The 14,866-nt window shown below is 44.0% G+C and overlaps 1 protein-coding gene across 1 annotated transcript in view; it reads left to right on the top strand.

Annotated features, from left to right (window-relative positions):
- Positions 1 to 14,866, top strand: part of LOC135901221 (uncharacterized) — a 196,869-nt gene that overhangs the window by 84,860 nt on the left and 97,143 nt on the right. The window contains exon 5 of the mRNA XM_070521933.1: positions 5,707 to 5,800. Within this exon, the coding sequence (XP_070378034.1) occupies positions 5,707 to 5,800 (94 nt within the window). The remainder of the gene's footprint in view (positions 1 to 5,706; positions 5,801 to 14,866) is intronic.

Below are 14,866 nucleotides of genomic sequence, written 5' to 3'. Positions count from 1 at the left end.
TAGTCGACGCATGCTTCGAGATTATCAAGCTCTGCCCGACTTGGAGGAGTGGCGTTGCCGCTATAGCTTCACCTTGTTTCAGCGCTTTCGCCTTGAAGCAGTATGCACTGATAACGTTCTCTCTAGAATTCATCGCGCAAATAACGAATCCTGCGGGTAGGGCGCGGCTTTTACGACTTCCTATGTTATTTGACTACCCCGTTTATGCCCAGCAAAGGCGACAGCTACGCAACAAACTTGAGGGCGGGGAAACCGCTCCTATTCTCACACGGGTCAATATTTGAACAATGACCTGTTACAGCTAGGCTTCAAAATGAAACGAATAGTTATTGGCGTGAAATATTTCCTTAATAATACGAATACGTGTCCATATACTAGACATATTAGGGACGTGCGGCTCACGTTTGTTGTTCCCTCTTCATCATAGGTTGTTCGTGTATTTATTTATTTATTTTTATTAGCAAGTATGTGTTAAGGTTTGCGCCTATCTGCGCGTCGTCTTGGTTGGCATTGTTTAGGAAGTTTTGTAACACGTATTTTTTATTTTACCCGTTAGTGAAATGGAGCAGCCGTAAGCAGGCATGCGCTCCCGACTCTCTCCATTCAGGCCTCAGTTAACCCTAGCCAGCTGCCTCCTGCTGCTACACGAACCACACGACCATCTAGCAAAGCCCATAGCCATTGCGATACTTCCCTAATCTATAACGAAGCATTTCCGGCCGCCAACGTCGACAGCAGCAATCCGTGACCGCGAAAGCAAGCAGCCCTGATAATTAATCGGAAGGAGTAAAAAGCGCATTTTATTGCTGGAGAATGTTTCGAAGTCCACGGAATTTACGCTAAGGTTTTAGCTGTGTCATTCTTTCGTCCGCGCGTTACATTAATGGGATCCAATTTCTCGAAGTGCACTGGCAACGTGCAGGCCGCTGGCTGCGGCGTTTTCGGCACGTACACGCACTGGCGTATACTGGTGCTTCGCTGTGCGAGCGAGGTTTTCGGTGCCAAACTCTGACCGCCCCCTTTTGAGTTGCTCCTCTTAACCCACGCTGGCCCACATAACGTGGGAATGTACGGCTCGGCCAAGCAACGTCAATTCAGCTTTTCTAAGCGTCACAGACTTCGTACGGCAGTGGGAGGCACTACTCGCAAGCGAGGATCAGGGGAGCCAGGTGGCCCTCCTGGACCAAGCTCAGCGAGCCGCAAGAGCCAGTGGAGCCCTGGACTGAGTACCCCACCCAGACCTGCCATAACTCCGATTAACTGAGCAATAAAGTTTTTTCTCTCTCTCTCTCCTCTTCGATTCTGATCTTCCGCAGCCGTCGCGTTGTGGGCATCGTCGCGTCATTCCGGCATGCAGGCGTGAGCGCCACGTTCCGAACGCCCCAGAAGGCTGCCGCACCATGGAAACGCGTCGGTCGTCTCTCGCGTAGCCTAAGTACGTAGTCTCGCGTACTACGTACTTAGGCTACGCGCATACTTACTTAGTACGTACGTTCGTACTTAGTACGAACGTACGTACGTACGTTCGCGCGTACGTACTTAGTACGTACGTACGTACTAAGTACTACGTAGTCCCGCGTAGCATCCGCGGTGGCGCGCGGTTGGAGGGGCTTTAGCGTAGCCCTCCCGTGCTTGTGTCGCGTGCTGCGACCGCCGACTGGTCTCTCGCCGTGCTGCGCCGTCCTCCGGCGAACGAAGCGGCGCCGCCCCGCGCGCCGGTCGTGCGACGCGCCTGGGGGTCCGGCCGGGGCGCGCTCTCTCCCGCAGCTTCGGCGGCCGTGCCTGATGGGCCCTGCACGAGCATGACCAACCCGCGCGGCCTCCGATCGAACCGCGCACGACAGATAAACCAGTTTATTGGGAGTCCCCTCCTTCCCGTTGCGTCCACCCCCGGCACATTTTTTTTTTTTTTTAAAGGACGACCCGCGTTGCTTTCGCCTTCCATGCGAGTTGCACTTTCGTTCAGACCCTGTTTCATTCATCGCATCCACCAGCGCCTAGGGCAATGGCGCGTTTGCTCCTGTATGGTCCGCGTAGATGTCCAGGCTCACACTGCTCTGTCTCTCGGCTCCACGCAGTACTCCCGTCTGGTCTACAGTATTCTCTGTACGCAGATGACATCTGCATATGGTCCTCTGGATATCATATACAAGACATTCAAACAACGCTGCAAGAGGGTCTTGATAGTATCGACACCTTTTTAAAAGAAAGAGGCATGAGTCTTTCATACGCAAAGACAGCCGTACTTCGCCTTTCTCTAGACGACAGCTGAATAATTTCCAACTTACGCTTAATGGGCGAACTTTGATGTTTGTGAAAGAGCATAAATTTCTTGGAGTTATTCTTGACCGCCAGCTAACATGGGCTTCACATATCCGCGCAATTGAAAAGCAGACCAATGCAGTGATAAACGTACTTCGGCGACTCGCTGGCACAACGTGGGGTGTATCAGTCTCTTCACTACTACAAGTTCATAACGCACTCATAAAAAAAAAAAGATTGCTTACTCGGCACGTATTGTCCATGGTTTATCGCAAACTTCTGAGGAACGTCTTCAACGTTTACTAGCAAGAGGGCTGCGAGTGTGTCTTGGGGTTCCGCAGGCTACCTCGAGTTCTTTAGTAATTGCTGAAGCTCGTCACCCACCATTTCCAGTCATACGAACGGTTGAAACGTGCCGACATATTTATCGCATCTTAACCCAACACGAGAAGCATCCATTAAACCTCGCGCTTACCGAAAGAAACAAAAGCGAAATTCACGATGTTGTTCGAGAACATAAAGCATTATTACCAAGATTTGAATTATGCAAAGTGGATGTTTGTTACCCTCCCTGGATGTTAACATGTCCTAAAATAGAATTATCGATTGACGGGATTATATCTAAGAGATACATGTTCATAGTAGCCGCACAACAACTGGCACTCTTCCAAATTTACTCCTTATATCCCCAGTACATCCACGTTTATACAGATAGTTCGTGTCATAAAAATTCCTCGACTTCAGCATTCGTCATTCCACATTCAGCGCTAGAGCAAACATTTAAATTATACCGAGAGACATCTTCCACTGTGGCCGAACTGTTTGCAATCCTGTGTGCTTTGCGTTTCAAAACATCAGAAAAACATTCGCAAAAATGGGTTATTTTTAGCGATTCGCAAGCCGCTCTCACATTACTACAGAGCAATAAGAAAAATGTTTTGAACACTTTGCTATTGTATGAGACACTCAAAGAACTTACAAAAGCAAGCGCAATGAACCATGTAATTGCATTCCAGTGGATACCTGGGCACTGCAATATTCCTGGTAATACTGCAGCGGACGGAGCTGCGAATCGGGCGCACAATAACGCGGAGACAACCAATCTTCCCCTATTGCGTAGTGAAGTCCATCTGCTCCTGTGACAGATTTCTTGTCGCCTCAGCAAAACTACCTGGTTTGATCAGCAAACTAAAAACTCGGAGTTATACTTTATAGACCCATATATAAACTTATCAATGCCGGAAAATCTAAGGGACAACAGAAAATTTGAAACATTGGTAGACCACCTGCGTCTTGGTACTGCATTTACAAAACACTTCTTGTACAGGATAAAACGTGTCTCTAGTCCGCAGTGTTCTTGTGGCCATCCAGACGAAGATGTGAATCATCTTCTTCTCGAGTGCACGAAATACCATCCACAAAGAAGGGTACTGCAAGCAGATTTGTTGATATTAGACAGAAGACCATTCACTCTAAAAAAGATACTTGGCCCATGGCCAACTGCGGGCCTTCAAAAAAGAGCGCTTCTTGCTCTGAAAAAGTTTGTAGAGGACACCAACATTTTGGGAAAATATTAGGTATCAGATGATCCGAATACGCTAACTGAGTAACACAAACGTTGTTCGTGGTTCAGAATTGGTTTATGTGGTGATCACAACTTTTACGCAATATGTATAATTCTGTTCTGTACTTGCAGTGCGTTACATGTGTTGTGTGTTTTGGCTGTTCTAAATATCTGACTTTATATATGCGTACGTGGACTGAACTAATGCACAGAACTTTGCGACTCATGTACTGTTGGACTGCATATTTTTTATTCATCCAGTGTTCTACTGAGTGCCGTGTTTTGTGTCGCTATTCTCCCTTTTTACGCAAATTTGTTTCCTTTGCCAAGTGACAAGGAATAGCCGGTGCCACCATAAATGCGCCAACCTCTCCTAATATTCATTTCAAAAAAAAAAAAGAGGTGGCTGGTGAAAAAAAGAAAAGAAAAGAAAGCACGATGGGGCTGTCCCACACATCATTGGTACCGTGCGATTAGCAGGGCGCGAGTTGCACCGTTAGAGAAAATAAACAAAGCTCGACGCTGTGGGTCGTCGGCTGTTGGATGTCGCGGAGGAACTCAGGCGCTGGCATAATATAGCCATACGTAAGAGAAAACTACGCAGCATGTATAGCGCTGACTGATGCCATTGCGTGCGACTTCCTGGATCTCGAGTTACTTGATGCACAGTTAGAATTGTATTTAAATCAACTGTATGATTGTGAATGCAATGAGTCGTTTTTTTTTCATTCGCTATGTTTAGTAGTACAAACGATAAGTAGAAATCGGGGACGAAACAGAAAGCGTTTAAGTGTTTGACTTTATTTTCGATACCATAATATTTCGCACAAGGTCACATTCACGTATGAGCTCTAACAAATTCAAGCACACGTGCGGGAAAGGTGTCGCAGAAACCCTGTCAGAACAAGGGCCCCCGGCCACGGCGGCCGCATTTCGATGGGGGCGAAATGCGAAAACGCCCGTGTGGTTAGGTTTAGGTGCACGTTAAAGAACCCCAGGTGGTCGCAATTCCCGGAGTCCTCCACTACGGCGTGCCTCATAATCAGAAAGTGGTTTTCGCACGTAAAACCCCATAATTTAATAAGGGCCAAATTCTGCTGCGTGGGAGACGGGTGTAAGTACAAGCTTAGGGTGTTCTGCAAGAGACTGCTCCGGCTTATGACAAGGCTATACAGGAGCCAGATAACTGAACATATCTCCCTGGGATAACTGTAGTTTCGTCAACAAAGGCTGTGCGTAGGAGACGTCACTGCATGACGCTTCACAATAGGACCTTCTTATAGTGCTCGCTCACGGGACAAGCAGAAACGAACGATCGTCAAAGCGTTTTCTTTTGTTGCACCGCTGCCGTAGTGAACTGCAGCCCCCTGGCAACCGAGGAAGCATATAAACTTGCTGTGTCCTCCTCCTCCTACTCCTCCTCCTCCTTCTTCTTCTTCTTCTTCTTCTTCTTCTTTTCCGTCTTCTTCTTCTACACCAGGTATTCTCCATGCTGCTGCTGCTGCTGCTTTTTTCTAAGTCATTCATTGCTCTTCCTTTTTATTTCGCCTCCATCTGCTGTACGCTAATCCTGCTCTCTATCATGCTCTACCGACTGTTTCATCCCCCCCATCCCGCTCCCATGTGTAGGGTAGCAAACCGATTAGGCTAAACTGGTTAACCTCCCTGCCTACCTTCTCCACTTTTTCCTTCCTGCTCTCTATCTCCCCCTTCCGCTTTCTTTCTTTTTTTATCACCCTACTCCTTCCCCCCGTGCAGGGTAGCCAACTGGATCTGCCTCTGGTTAACCTCCCTGCCTTTCTATGCTCTCTCTCTCTCTCTCTGCTCTGCTCTGCTCTGGGTCGCTCTGTCTTACTTCTTTTTTGTGACTGTCGTTCCAGCTTTTTCAGCTCTTGGCTTGGTGATCGCCCTCAACGTCGTCCTGCCAGATTTTCTCGAAGGCTGTCTTAGCGCTGCCGGACGTTGTGTGCTCTGGTAAGTGTTACCTTGGCGCCAGGAGAATTTATGGCTTAGTCACGTTACTCTTTGCCTCACGAGCAAGAAATTCGAGCTTAGATGTCGTTTACTAGGCACACATTTTTTTAATGTAAAAACCTGAGCGTCTGGCGTAAAATCACGGCTCAAAGCGCGTAGGCCTCATGTTATTCGTGAGGCGTTGCTTCGAATCAGAGCTTGTATTAACCCAAAGGCTCTTACGCTAGAATCGTTCTAGAATCCCCCTTTGCAAAATAAAATTTTCACTCACTCACTCACTCACTCACTCACTCACTCACTCACTCACTCACTCACTCACTCACTCACTCACTCACTCACTCACTCACTCACTCACTCACTCACTCACTCACACTCACTCACTCACTCACTCACTCACTCACTCACTCACTCACTCACTCACTCACTCACTCACTCACTCACTCACTCACTCACTCGTAAGAGAGCAAATTCCAGTCTATCCTCATGCTGGACATATTAGCGAAGGTAGTCGGCCAATGGCAAAGAACACTTACGAACGAAAAGGTTTGCGGATTCGGCCCCAGATTCACAAAAGCTTTTCGTTCGTAACTGCTTTTTGACATTGGGCAGTCGCTTTCGGCAGTTATATGTATAACATTACGATTGGCTAATGCCCTCTTGCTATTAATTTTAGCATAAGAACTTCTTTCTGATTACGGGCCCAAGAGTAGTTCTATGACGTTTCATTTGGGAGAGATTCTTCACTGGCGTGCCATGTATCGACGCCCATGCTGACTACACGCATGTAAAGCGAATCGCCACTCGTGTGGGTTTATCAACCCTCAAGGCCACCTCCTTGAAGGCATTCTAGAACTTCAGCTTCGTAATAATGAGCTAAATGAGCCAATGAGCTAAAATTAATGCTAGAACAGACATTGTAATATGCGTGCGTATGTTTATTAAGTTTATACGTTTTTGTGTTTTCACGTATATCATGTTCATGTCCTTTTCTCTATACGTAGTGCATTAATGTGTCATGTACGCACAACGTACTATATACACTTGGGCTTTGGCTTGGCGATATTGCGTTGTTTTGCATAATTTGTAACTTTATTTCCACGCAACTCCTTTTTGATCTGCTAGAGCGTATTTATTCCAACGAAAAAAAATATGAACAGATGAATGCAAATTAATTTTATACGACAGTTTTGATACTTCCAAGTAGCACCACGTACGAAGCTCGCATTTATCTGACATGCTAGTGTTTAAGCTTGGACGAGTAAGTAACCGCTCTTTTCGATGGGTTTAGCTCTCTTACACTCTCGGCCTATTCCTTATTTCCATAAGTCTGTATATGCTGTGAACATCGCCGAAATGTATATGCCGTGATATAACGTGTGACAGTCATGTAGTGGTCGTTCCAGTAACTTAGCCACGTTGACGGCCACGGTGAGCAGAACCTGAGAGAGCGACCAATGTTCTTTTCACTGCAACGACGTCCTACTTCTTTCACACGTGCGAAATTACGCACGTTATGCAACGAAACGAGAATAAGAGACCAGCGAAAAAGAAAAATACAAATACCTGCCAGAGCGCTGCAGCTAACGCATTTTCATTCGACGAGAAAGTCCGCCATCCATTGGCAGTGCTTGTAATCCAGACCGACTACCCGCAATCGTTCTGCAACATTAGAAAGGCGACAAAGACTGATGAGTGAGCTTGTTCAGAATTTTCGCTGCGCGCAGCTTGCACTGCGTCAACCAGTACATCGGCAAAAGAGGCGGCTCTCAAATCCACGGAAAACGTGCCACTATAATCCTACCACCGCAACTCTGAAATATGCAGTCTGCGCTTAAAAGCGCGTGAAAAAAAAACAGAAAAGACAAAAAGAACAAGACATTGAAGCTGCAATGCATAAATCGAAGGTCACCAATGGGTACCTCGCGCGCTCTTTCGTTTTCTCGCCGGTCGAACTGGTTGGTGTTTGCTTAAATCGAAAGGTCGGTGAGGCTTATCTCACGCGATCTAAAGCTGCGGCGTGTTTCCCACACGTGCGTGTACGACCCCGTGCTTGGAAGGATTAACGGGTGTAAAGCGCGCTTCTTTCCCGTAAATTGTTCATCCCGGGAATACACTGAGCGCTGCCGTTCGACTATATTCTGAAGTGCGAGCACAAAAGCCGGGTGACGTACGTTTTTTTTTGCTACGTTCGACGGTGCGTAGTGCGACATCCGCCAGGTGGATTGGTGGACGAGTAGCAACTGGCATCGTAATTGGCGTTTCGACGCGACTGCCGAAGCACACTTATCGGCAAAATGATAAGCGCGATGTTCACGTGAAAGTGACAGCTTCGTGCAATGAATGATATTTGCCCCAGCAAGAAACGCTCGAATATGCGAAGCGAGGAACAGTAGACTGTGCCTGGTGATCTAGTGGCTACGACGGGTGCAGTGCCTACTACACTCGGCTAAGAAAAATAACTGCGCGAAACTTTGTTAGCGTTGCGTAAGTGTAGGTACGTATGGGCTAGCCGGACATCTTTGCGTGATTGAAATAAGGAAATGCTTCGTACATTTTTCGAGGTGCCCTTCGACCGAAACTGCCGAAAAAATGGGATCAGCCGGTTCTAGCTGCACGAGTATCCTCGACATGATTAATGACATGACATGACATGACATGACCTCGACATGACCTCTATGAATTTCGGTTGCGATGGTCGCGCGCAAAAGCGTGCGCAGCGTCGCATCGCGTTTGGACCTTTCTGAGGTGTCGCAGTTATTCAGAGAGTGCATTAACACATATTGAGACATATCAATAAGAGATATGCAAATATACATCGAGCAAAACGAGAAGAAGAAAGAAACAAAAAAGAAAAGAAGCGGGATATCGATCCTAGAATTCTCGCGAAAGCGTCCATCGAAATGCAGAACAAGAAACTCCAATTATAAAGATGTAAACAATGAAGAGGTTATACAAAAGGCACAATTATATAGGGTGCCCCAGCTAGCGTTAGCCAAGCTGTCGAAATAAATGAAAAAAAAATTGATTTACAAAACAAAAGTGCAAGATACGATTTTAAAAGCTACGGTTTCGGTCATAAGACCTCTGACAACTTAACATCGCAAGTCTTATAATCTGATTTTACGCAGTGACCTTTTAATATATGTTCCCTTTAAACAGCTTGGCTAATGTTAGCTGGGACTCATGGTATACTGTATGCAACAATATTAGTTTTACGAAAACTGTCAAACATAGTCAGAGATAAATATTCACGATATGAGAAATTTTGTTTCAAAGTTGAAAGAAATGTTTCTTCAAACTGGTGTTAAATCACGCTAGGGTTTGGCAGGTTGTAATGAACTAAGGCAATGAGTTCCAGCGGGTAATTGCAGAAGAAAGTACTGTCTGCTTGCCATAATTCGTGTCAATTTTTGGCAATAGCAAACTATATTGGTAGGAAAATCATTGTGTTAAAATCTGTGAGGTAAGACGACGGGGATGCATTAACTGGATTTTATTCATACGCGCACGAAGAAATGGGAATTCTTATACTTAATGATATGCCACGTTGCATGGGAAGAATTCGGAGCTTATTGCAAGTATGCGTGGCATATTCTCTGTGATCACTGAAGGTAAGTATTCTGACTGCTTGCTTCTGTAAATGAACAATTGCCGACAAATGTATTCTATATGTATTTCCCCAAGGCCCAAGATGAAGAACAGTAAAGGTAATATTAAAAAAAAGTAAAGTAAAATTAAGGTAATTTGGTAAGTCACTATTGTGCAGTGAAAGAAGTCATGGACCTAAAATAGAAGCTTCTGGAACTCCTTGATTGATTATTTGAGTAAGAAAATGAATCAGCAACCTGGACAACCTGTAATCTGTTTAAGAGGTAATTACGTATGAGCTTTAGTGCACCCCGATATCATAAGATTCTGGTTTTCGAATAGAATTATGGTCTTAATCGTGTCACAAGCTTTCGAAAAAATCCACAAATATGGCCCCGGCAAAAAAAGTACTTGAAACTAGAATTTATAGAATAGCGTAAATTTCATTAATGCAACATATTTGGAAAAGTTGCGCCTAAAACCAAACTGATATGAAGGCGTGATATGATATATGAATAAACTTGTTTAGATAATTTTACAACTAGGTAACTAACAACTTCTACATTAGTTTTCTAAATAAGGGAGCAATGGTTATTGGACGATAGTTATCAATTATTTAAGGTCACCCTCCTGTATGTGAAAGTGCGTGTAATCTTGCGTGTAGAGGCGCATACAACGGTGTGTGTTAATGGACAATAAAGAGAACGATTAAGTTATAACACTGACTGACAAATTACATGTCTTGAATGCGGAAAATGTAAACCTTATACCTACAGTGCAGTCTTGGTAAGGAAAAAAAAATACGCAAAAACATGAAAGTCCGCTGCAGACCAGCAAGCTTCAATCAATCAATCAATCAACTTTTGTTGCAGTATCAAATGTACACTGTTGTGGACGCAGAAAAAAAGCCATGTTCAAAGCTTGACGAAGTCTGCGCCACCAACAGAACACATAGGGTGAGAACTAAAATATAATACAAGTAAATAAGCGGGAGTGAAATTACGAGAGTAATATGCAGCTGAAATAACGTAAATCAACCTAAGTAATACCAATATGTGCACATTCTATTGAATTATATAATCATAAATTAAAACAAGGGTACAGTGATGCAATTCAATAGAGGGGCTGAAAGAAGGACTAAATAATTGCTACAACATTTTATTATGTTAATAAACTTGACTAATTGACACAAACGGTACGACCGCAACGAATCGCCAAGTGTGATAAAATGAGATTGCAATGTGAAGCCACAAAGCGGGAGCAAGACATGCGCTGTGAAAAAGCGCTTAAAACGAAATATCGGATTACCGGGCACATGTATTTAATAGTACACGTAATTGATACTTAAACATTTGTAATCCGTAGTTTGTGCGTGTTGTTGGCACTTTCCAGGGTCCACTAATTCTTAAGGTTCGTGGGCAATTATTCTTATTTAAGCACAATATTTCAAAAGAAAATCTTTGTTTTTGTGCAAGTTGTGTAGCGTTTTAGTTGCATTCACTTGTGCTGTTCTGTCACTGGCAATAAATATACTGCGACAAATATTGGTGCCGTATGCGTGTGCTGTGTGCATATATGCTGCATTTACAATGATACGAAAGGCTTCCTTTTGCAGTAAGTAATCTTTCAGTGTTTGTCTTTGTTGTCGTTCCCCATACCAAGTAGCAGTAAGATAACTTTGACAAAAAATGGACTTGTGAAGTGATAGCTTTGGGTTCTATATAACGAAAAATCGATGCTTTGACATAATACTACCTGTTCTTGAAAGCCTGCATAGTACTCTATCCACTTGGTTTGTCCAAGACGTTTTTCAAAAACTACGCCGATATTTTTAACCGCGCTAGCCAGTTCTATGATTGACGCACGCAATCTTAAACTGTGCTGCTTATTCACTTTCTGTGCTTTGGCTTAAAAGAAACTACGTTTGTTTTGCAGCATTTATGGCCAACGAATTGACGGCACTCCATTTATTGAGTTTAATAAGTACCAAATTACCCTTGTCGAATAATTTTGAAGGATCACCGCCGGTAAGAAAAAGACTGGAGTCGTCTGCATCCATCATAAATTGCGTGTTGCAGTCGAAGTTTACAATATCATTAATATACAGGTTAAAACGTTATGGGCCCCGTATACGTCTCTTAGGCACGCCTGGCCGGATGGATCGGACGGATGATTCAACAGCGTTTATAGTTACTCTTTGATGACGATGCTTGAAGTAAGATTTCAAAAGATTGAAGAAAGAACCTCTAAAGCTGTACTGCTGCAGTTTCTTAAGTGAGGTAAAGTGATTGATAGAATCAAACGCTTTTGAATAGTCGACAAATATACCTAAATAAATAATTGATATTCAAAAGATTCCAAAATGGGATCTTTTTGGGTGCTTCCTGAAACCGTACTAGTGTAATTGTGTTTGTTTAAAAACCTCGTCATACGTGGATGTATAAGTGTTCCAATGTCCTTTGAAAAAAAAAATGAAAAGAAACGGGCGTCATAGATATGTGCCTGTAATTAGATAAATTTTTACTGTCACCGCGTTTTAGTATAACCATCACTTTTGTGACCTGTAGCCGTTTTGGAAAACTTCCTTCTAAAAAATTAAGATTGTCAATATGCTCCATAATCGGTGCAATTATATCTGCTACATGTTTGACGGCTAATATTTCATATCATGCTATTGATATCATATCATGCTATTGATTTCATGTCATGCTATCGTGCATTGATCATATAGATGCTATTTCGCATCGGTATGATCGAAGCTAAAATTTCATTTGCAGTGGTGGGGAATAAAAACGCACTTTCTTCTACTACTCGTTTCATGTATTCATTGCATCTGGGATCGTAGTTGCTATTTGGTGCAGTAACAAAGTAGTTATTAAAGGTGTCGACTAAATTAATTCTGTAATAGTTGTGCCATCGCAACCAATTGAACGGATATATTCATCACGATAATCAACCAGAAGCAATTTGTTTAATCGTTTCCATACCAGATCAGGCCTCCTCAGGATTAAACATATCATTCATATAACTCTGCTTCGCTTCTCGTTGTTTGTTTCGCTTGTTTCTAAATTTCCTGAGGGAATTTAGGTCATCTTGATTCTGAGTTTTTAAGAAATGCTGATAAAGTCGGCTTTCAACTTGTCCCTCTTGATCCACGGGTTTCGAGCTGGCTTAATTTTCGTGGAAAACATTGATCGTATAATGTCTTAGAGATGTCTCTAAACGAATTATATGCTTCTTTTGGATCAGTGGCCTGCAATATGTGACTCCAATCTGCGCAACGTAACATTATTCTAAATTGTTCAAGTGTTAAATTACGGGGTTTTACGTACCAAAACCACTTTCTGATTATGAGGCACGCCGTAGTGGAGGACTCCGGAAATTTCGACCACCTGGGCTTCTTTAACGTGCACCCAAATCTAAGTACATGGGTGTTTTCGCATTTCACCTCCATCGGAACGCGGCCGCCGTGGCGGGGATTCGATCCCGCGACCTCGTGCTCAGCAGCCCAACACCATAGCCACTGAGCAACCACGGCGGGTGATTGTTCAAGTGTACCTGGATTTATTTTCCTGGAAGCTTGAACTTCCCGCACCAGCATTCCGCGACGTCATTGATTTCGGCAGCGTCTGCTCGTGAGAAGTGAATTGTCTACCGACAAAAAGAGATTTCATTACGCTGTGGACGAACAGACGACCTAACCTAAAATGTTCTGAGAGCCATTGCCGCGTTAAAACCTGCTCAAAATACGGTTAAATATACTTCGAAATCCACAACGTCACCCTGACGTCACCGGCGCTGCCGTTTGGGCCCGAAATTTAAGAAAACGAAGTTTGGCCTTCAGTTTGTCTAAAACGAACCAGCCTTTTTTTATCAGCTAAATGGAAAAACAGTTCGGAAAGAATCATTTTCAAGCGTAAACTGATTTAGTGTTGCCTTATAGCGTCCCATCCTCTTGAAATGTCTGCGCCTCAGTACGACAATTTTGAGAATCGCGCAGTCTCGCTGCGTGGCTCAGTATAGCTACGCCATTCTGTTGCTGAACACGAAGTTCCTGGCCGCTGCTCCATGTGCAGAGCCATATTCAGCGCTCTTACTGTAACTGGCCGCTGACTCAAAAATTCGTGTTGCAATGCGGGGCCTTAACAACGTGTCGCAAGGGAACGAAAAGAACGCGAAAGACGATTTAAAAAAAATGATATTTTTGACCGGAACGAAAACGTGACGGAAACGTTATTTATTATACGGTTCCGTAAAGGGAAAATCATTTATCACCAAAGTATGGGTTTCCTTTGTAGCAATTGCTGCGATTGGGTGGATGTCTCATTTTCCCTTTATTAATTTAGTACCTCCACCTTGCGGGCTTCCGCAGAACTATTACGTCATACTGTTCCGTAGTGAAACCAAAATATTTTTGATCGGTTTTGAGTTTAAGGGGAAAGTCGGCAATCCGAAACAACCGACGTCAGGCAGCGTCAGAATTAGAGCGTATATCTCAGGGGTCCGCGTAAGCGCGTATATCAGGAAGCTAGGGATCGTGCGAGCGATAGCCAGTCGAGTTCTCCACTAATCTAAGCCTGCCGCTCGGTGCACTAGCAGATCGGCATCGTAGCAAAATCCAGGGCTTGCGCGCTGAAGAGCTCATACTTTCGTTTTCTACAGGTACAACGCTTTGTTACCGGAGCTTTATCTTTCGTTTGTGTTCGTTTAGGTTCGTTTTGTGGGAACAGCGGTCTCGCATTTCGGCCAGTAGACTCGATGACGAGCTGCTTCTGAGGTCATGTTCAGTGCCTTGACTCAAGTCACTGAGCATGATCTCATGATTCATAATAGCCCTAACATTGCGAAGCAAGGACGGGCTCACCGAGCACGAGACTAGTGCAAGCCCTCGTCGTCAGCCGCATGACATTCGCACTACCATATGAAACCAGGCTCAAAACGGGGACCGCGTGCATAGACAAATCAAGTGAGAGAAAAATATCGAGAAAAAGAAATATTGGTAAAACTATTCTCAAATTATGGAGAAATATAAATATTATGTTTTTATCGTTACTGTGCTTCCAAAAATTTTGCGTGAGAACCAAAACCGTTATGAACCGTTATAAATCTTTTTTTTTTCATTCCGGAGCAGAAGCGGGACGTAGCTTATTTCAGTGGAACAAACTAAAACCAGAACGAAAAACATTTCGTTCCGACAGCCTGGGCTTTAGGCTATTCAATGAGCAAATCAAGCATACAGACTTTGGTCCTCATTGTACACTGCCAAAAATGCATAAAAACTAGACAGTATAAATTTTACACAGTGACTCAAGGGAAAGTTTTTAAATATGCCAAGGTACCAGCGCCGCCCTGATATGACAACGACGATGGTGGCACGTGGCGGACCTCGAAGCGAGTCCTTTCAAGACAAATAGTCTTCTTTCCTGGCGACTTCTGTCAGAGAAACATGACGGGAATGAGGACAGACGAGACGAAAAT

This window comes from Dermacentor albipictus, chromosome 1 (assembly GCF_038994185.2).
Source record: "Dermacentor albipictus isolate Rhodes 1998 colony chromosome 1, USDA_Dalb.pri_finalv2, whole genome shotgun sequence".
NCBI classification, from domain to species: Eukaryota; Metazoa; Arthropoda; class Arachnida; order Ixodida; family Ixodidae; genus Dermacentor; species Dermacentor albipictus.
Note: the sequence above shows the minus strand (reverse complement) of the source record. Positions and strands in the feature narration are given on the sequence as shown.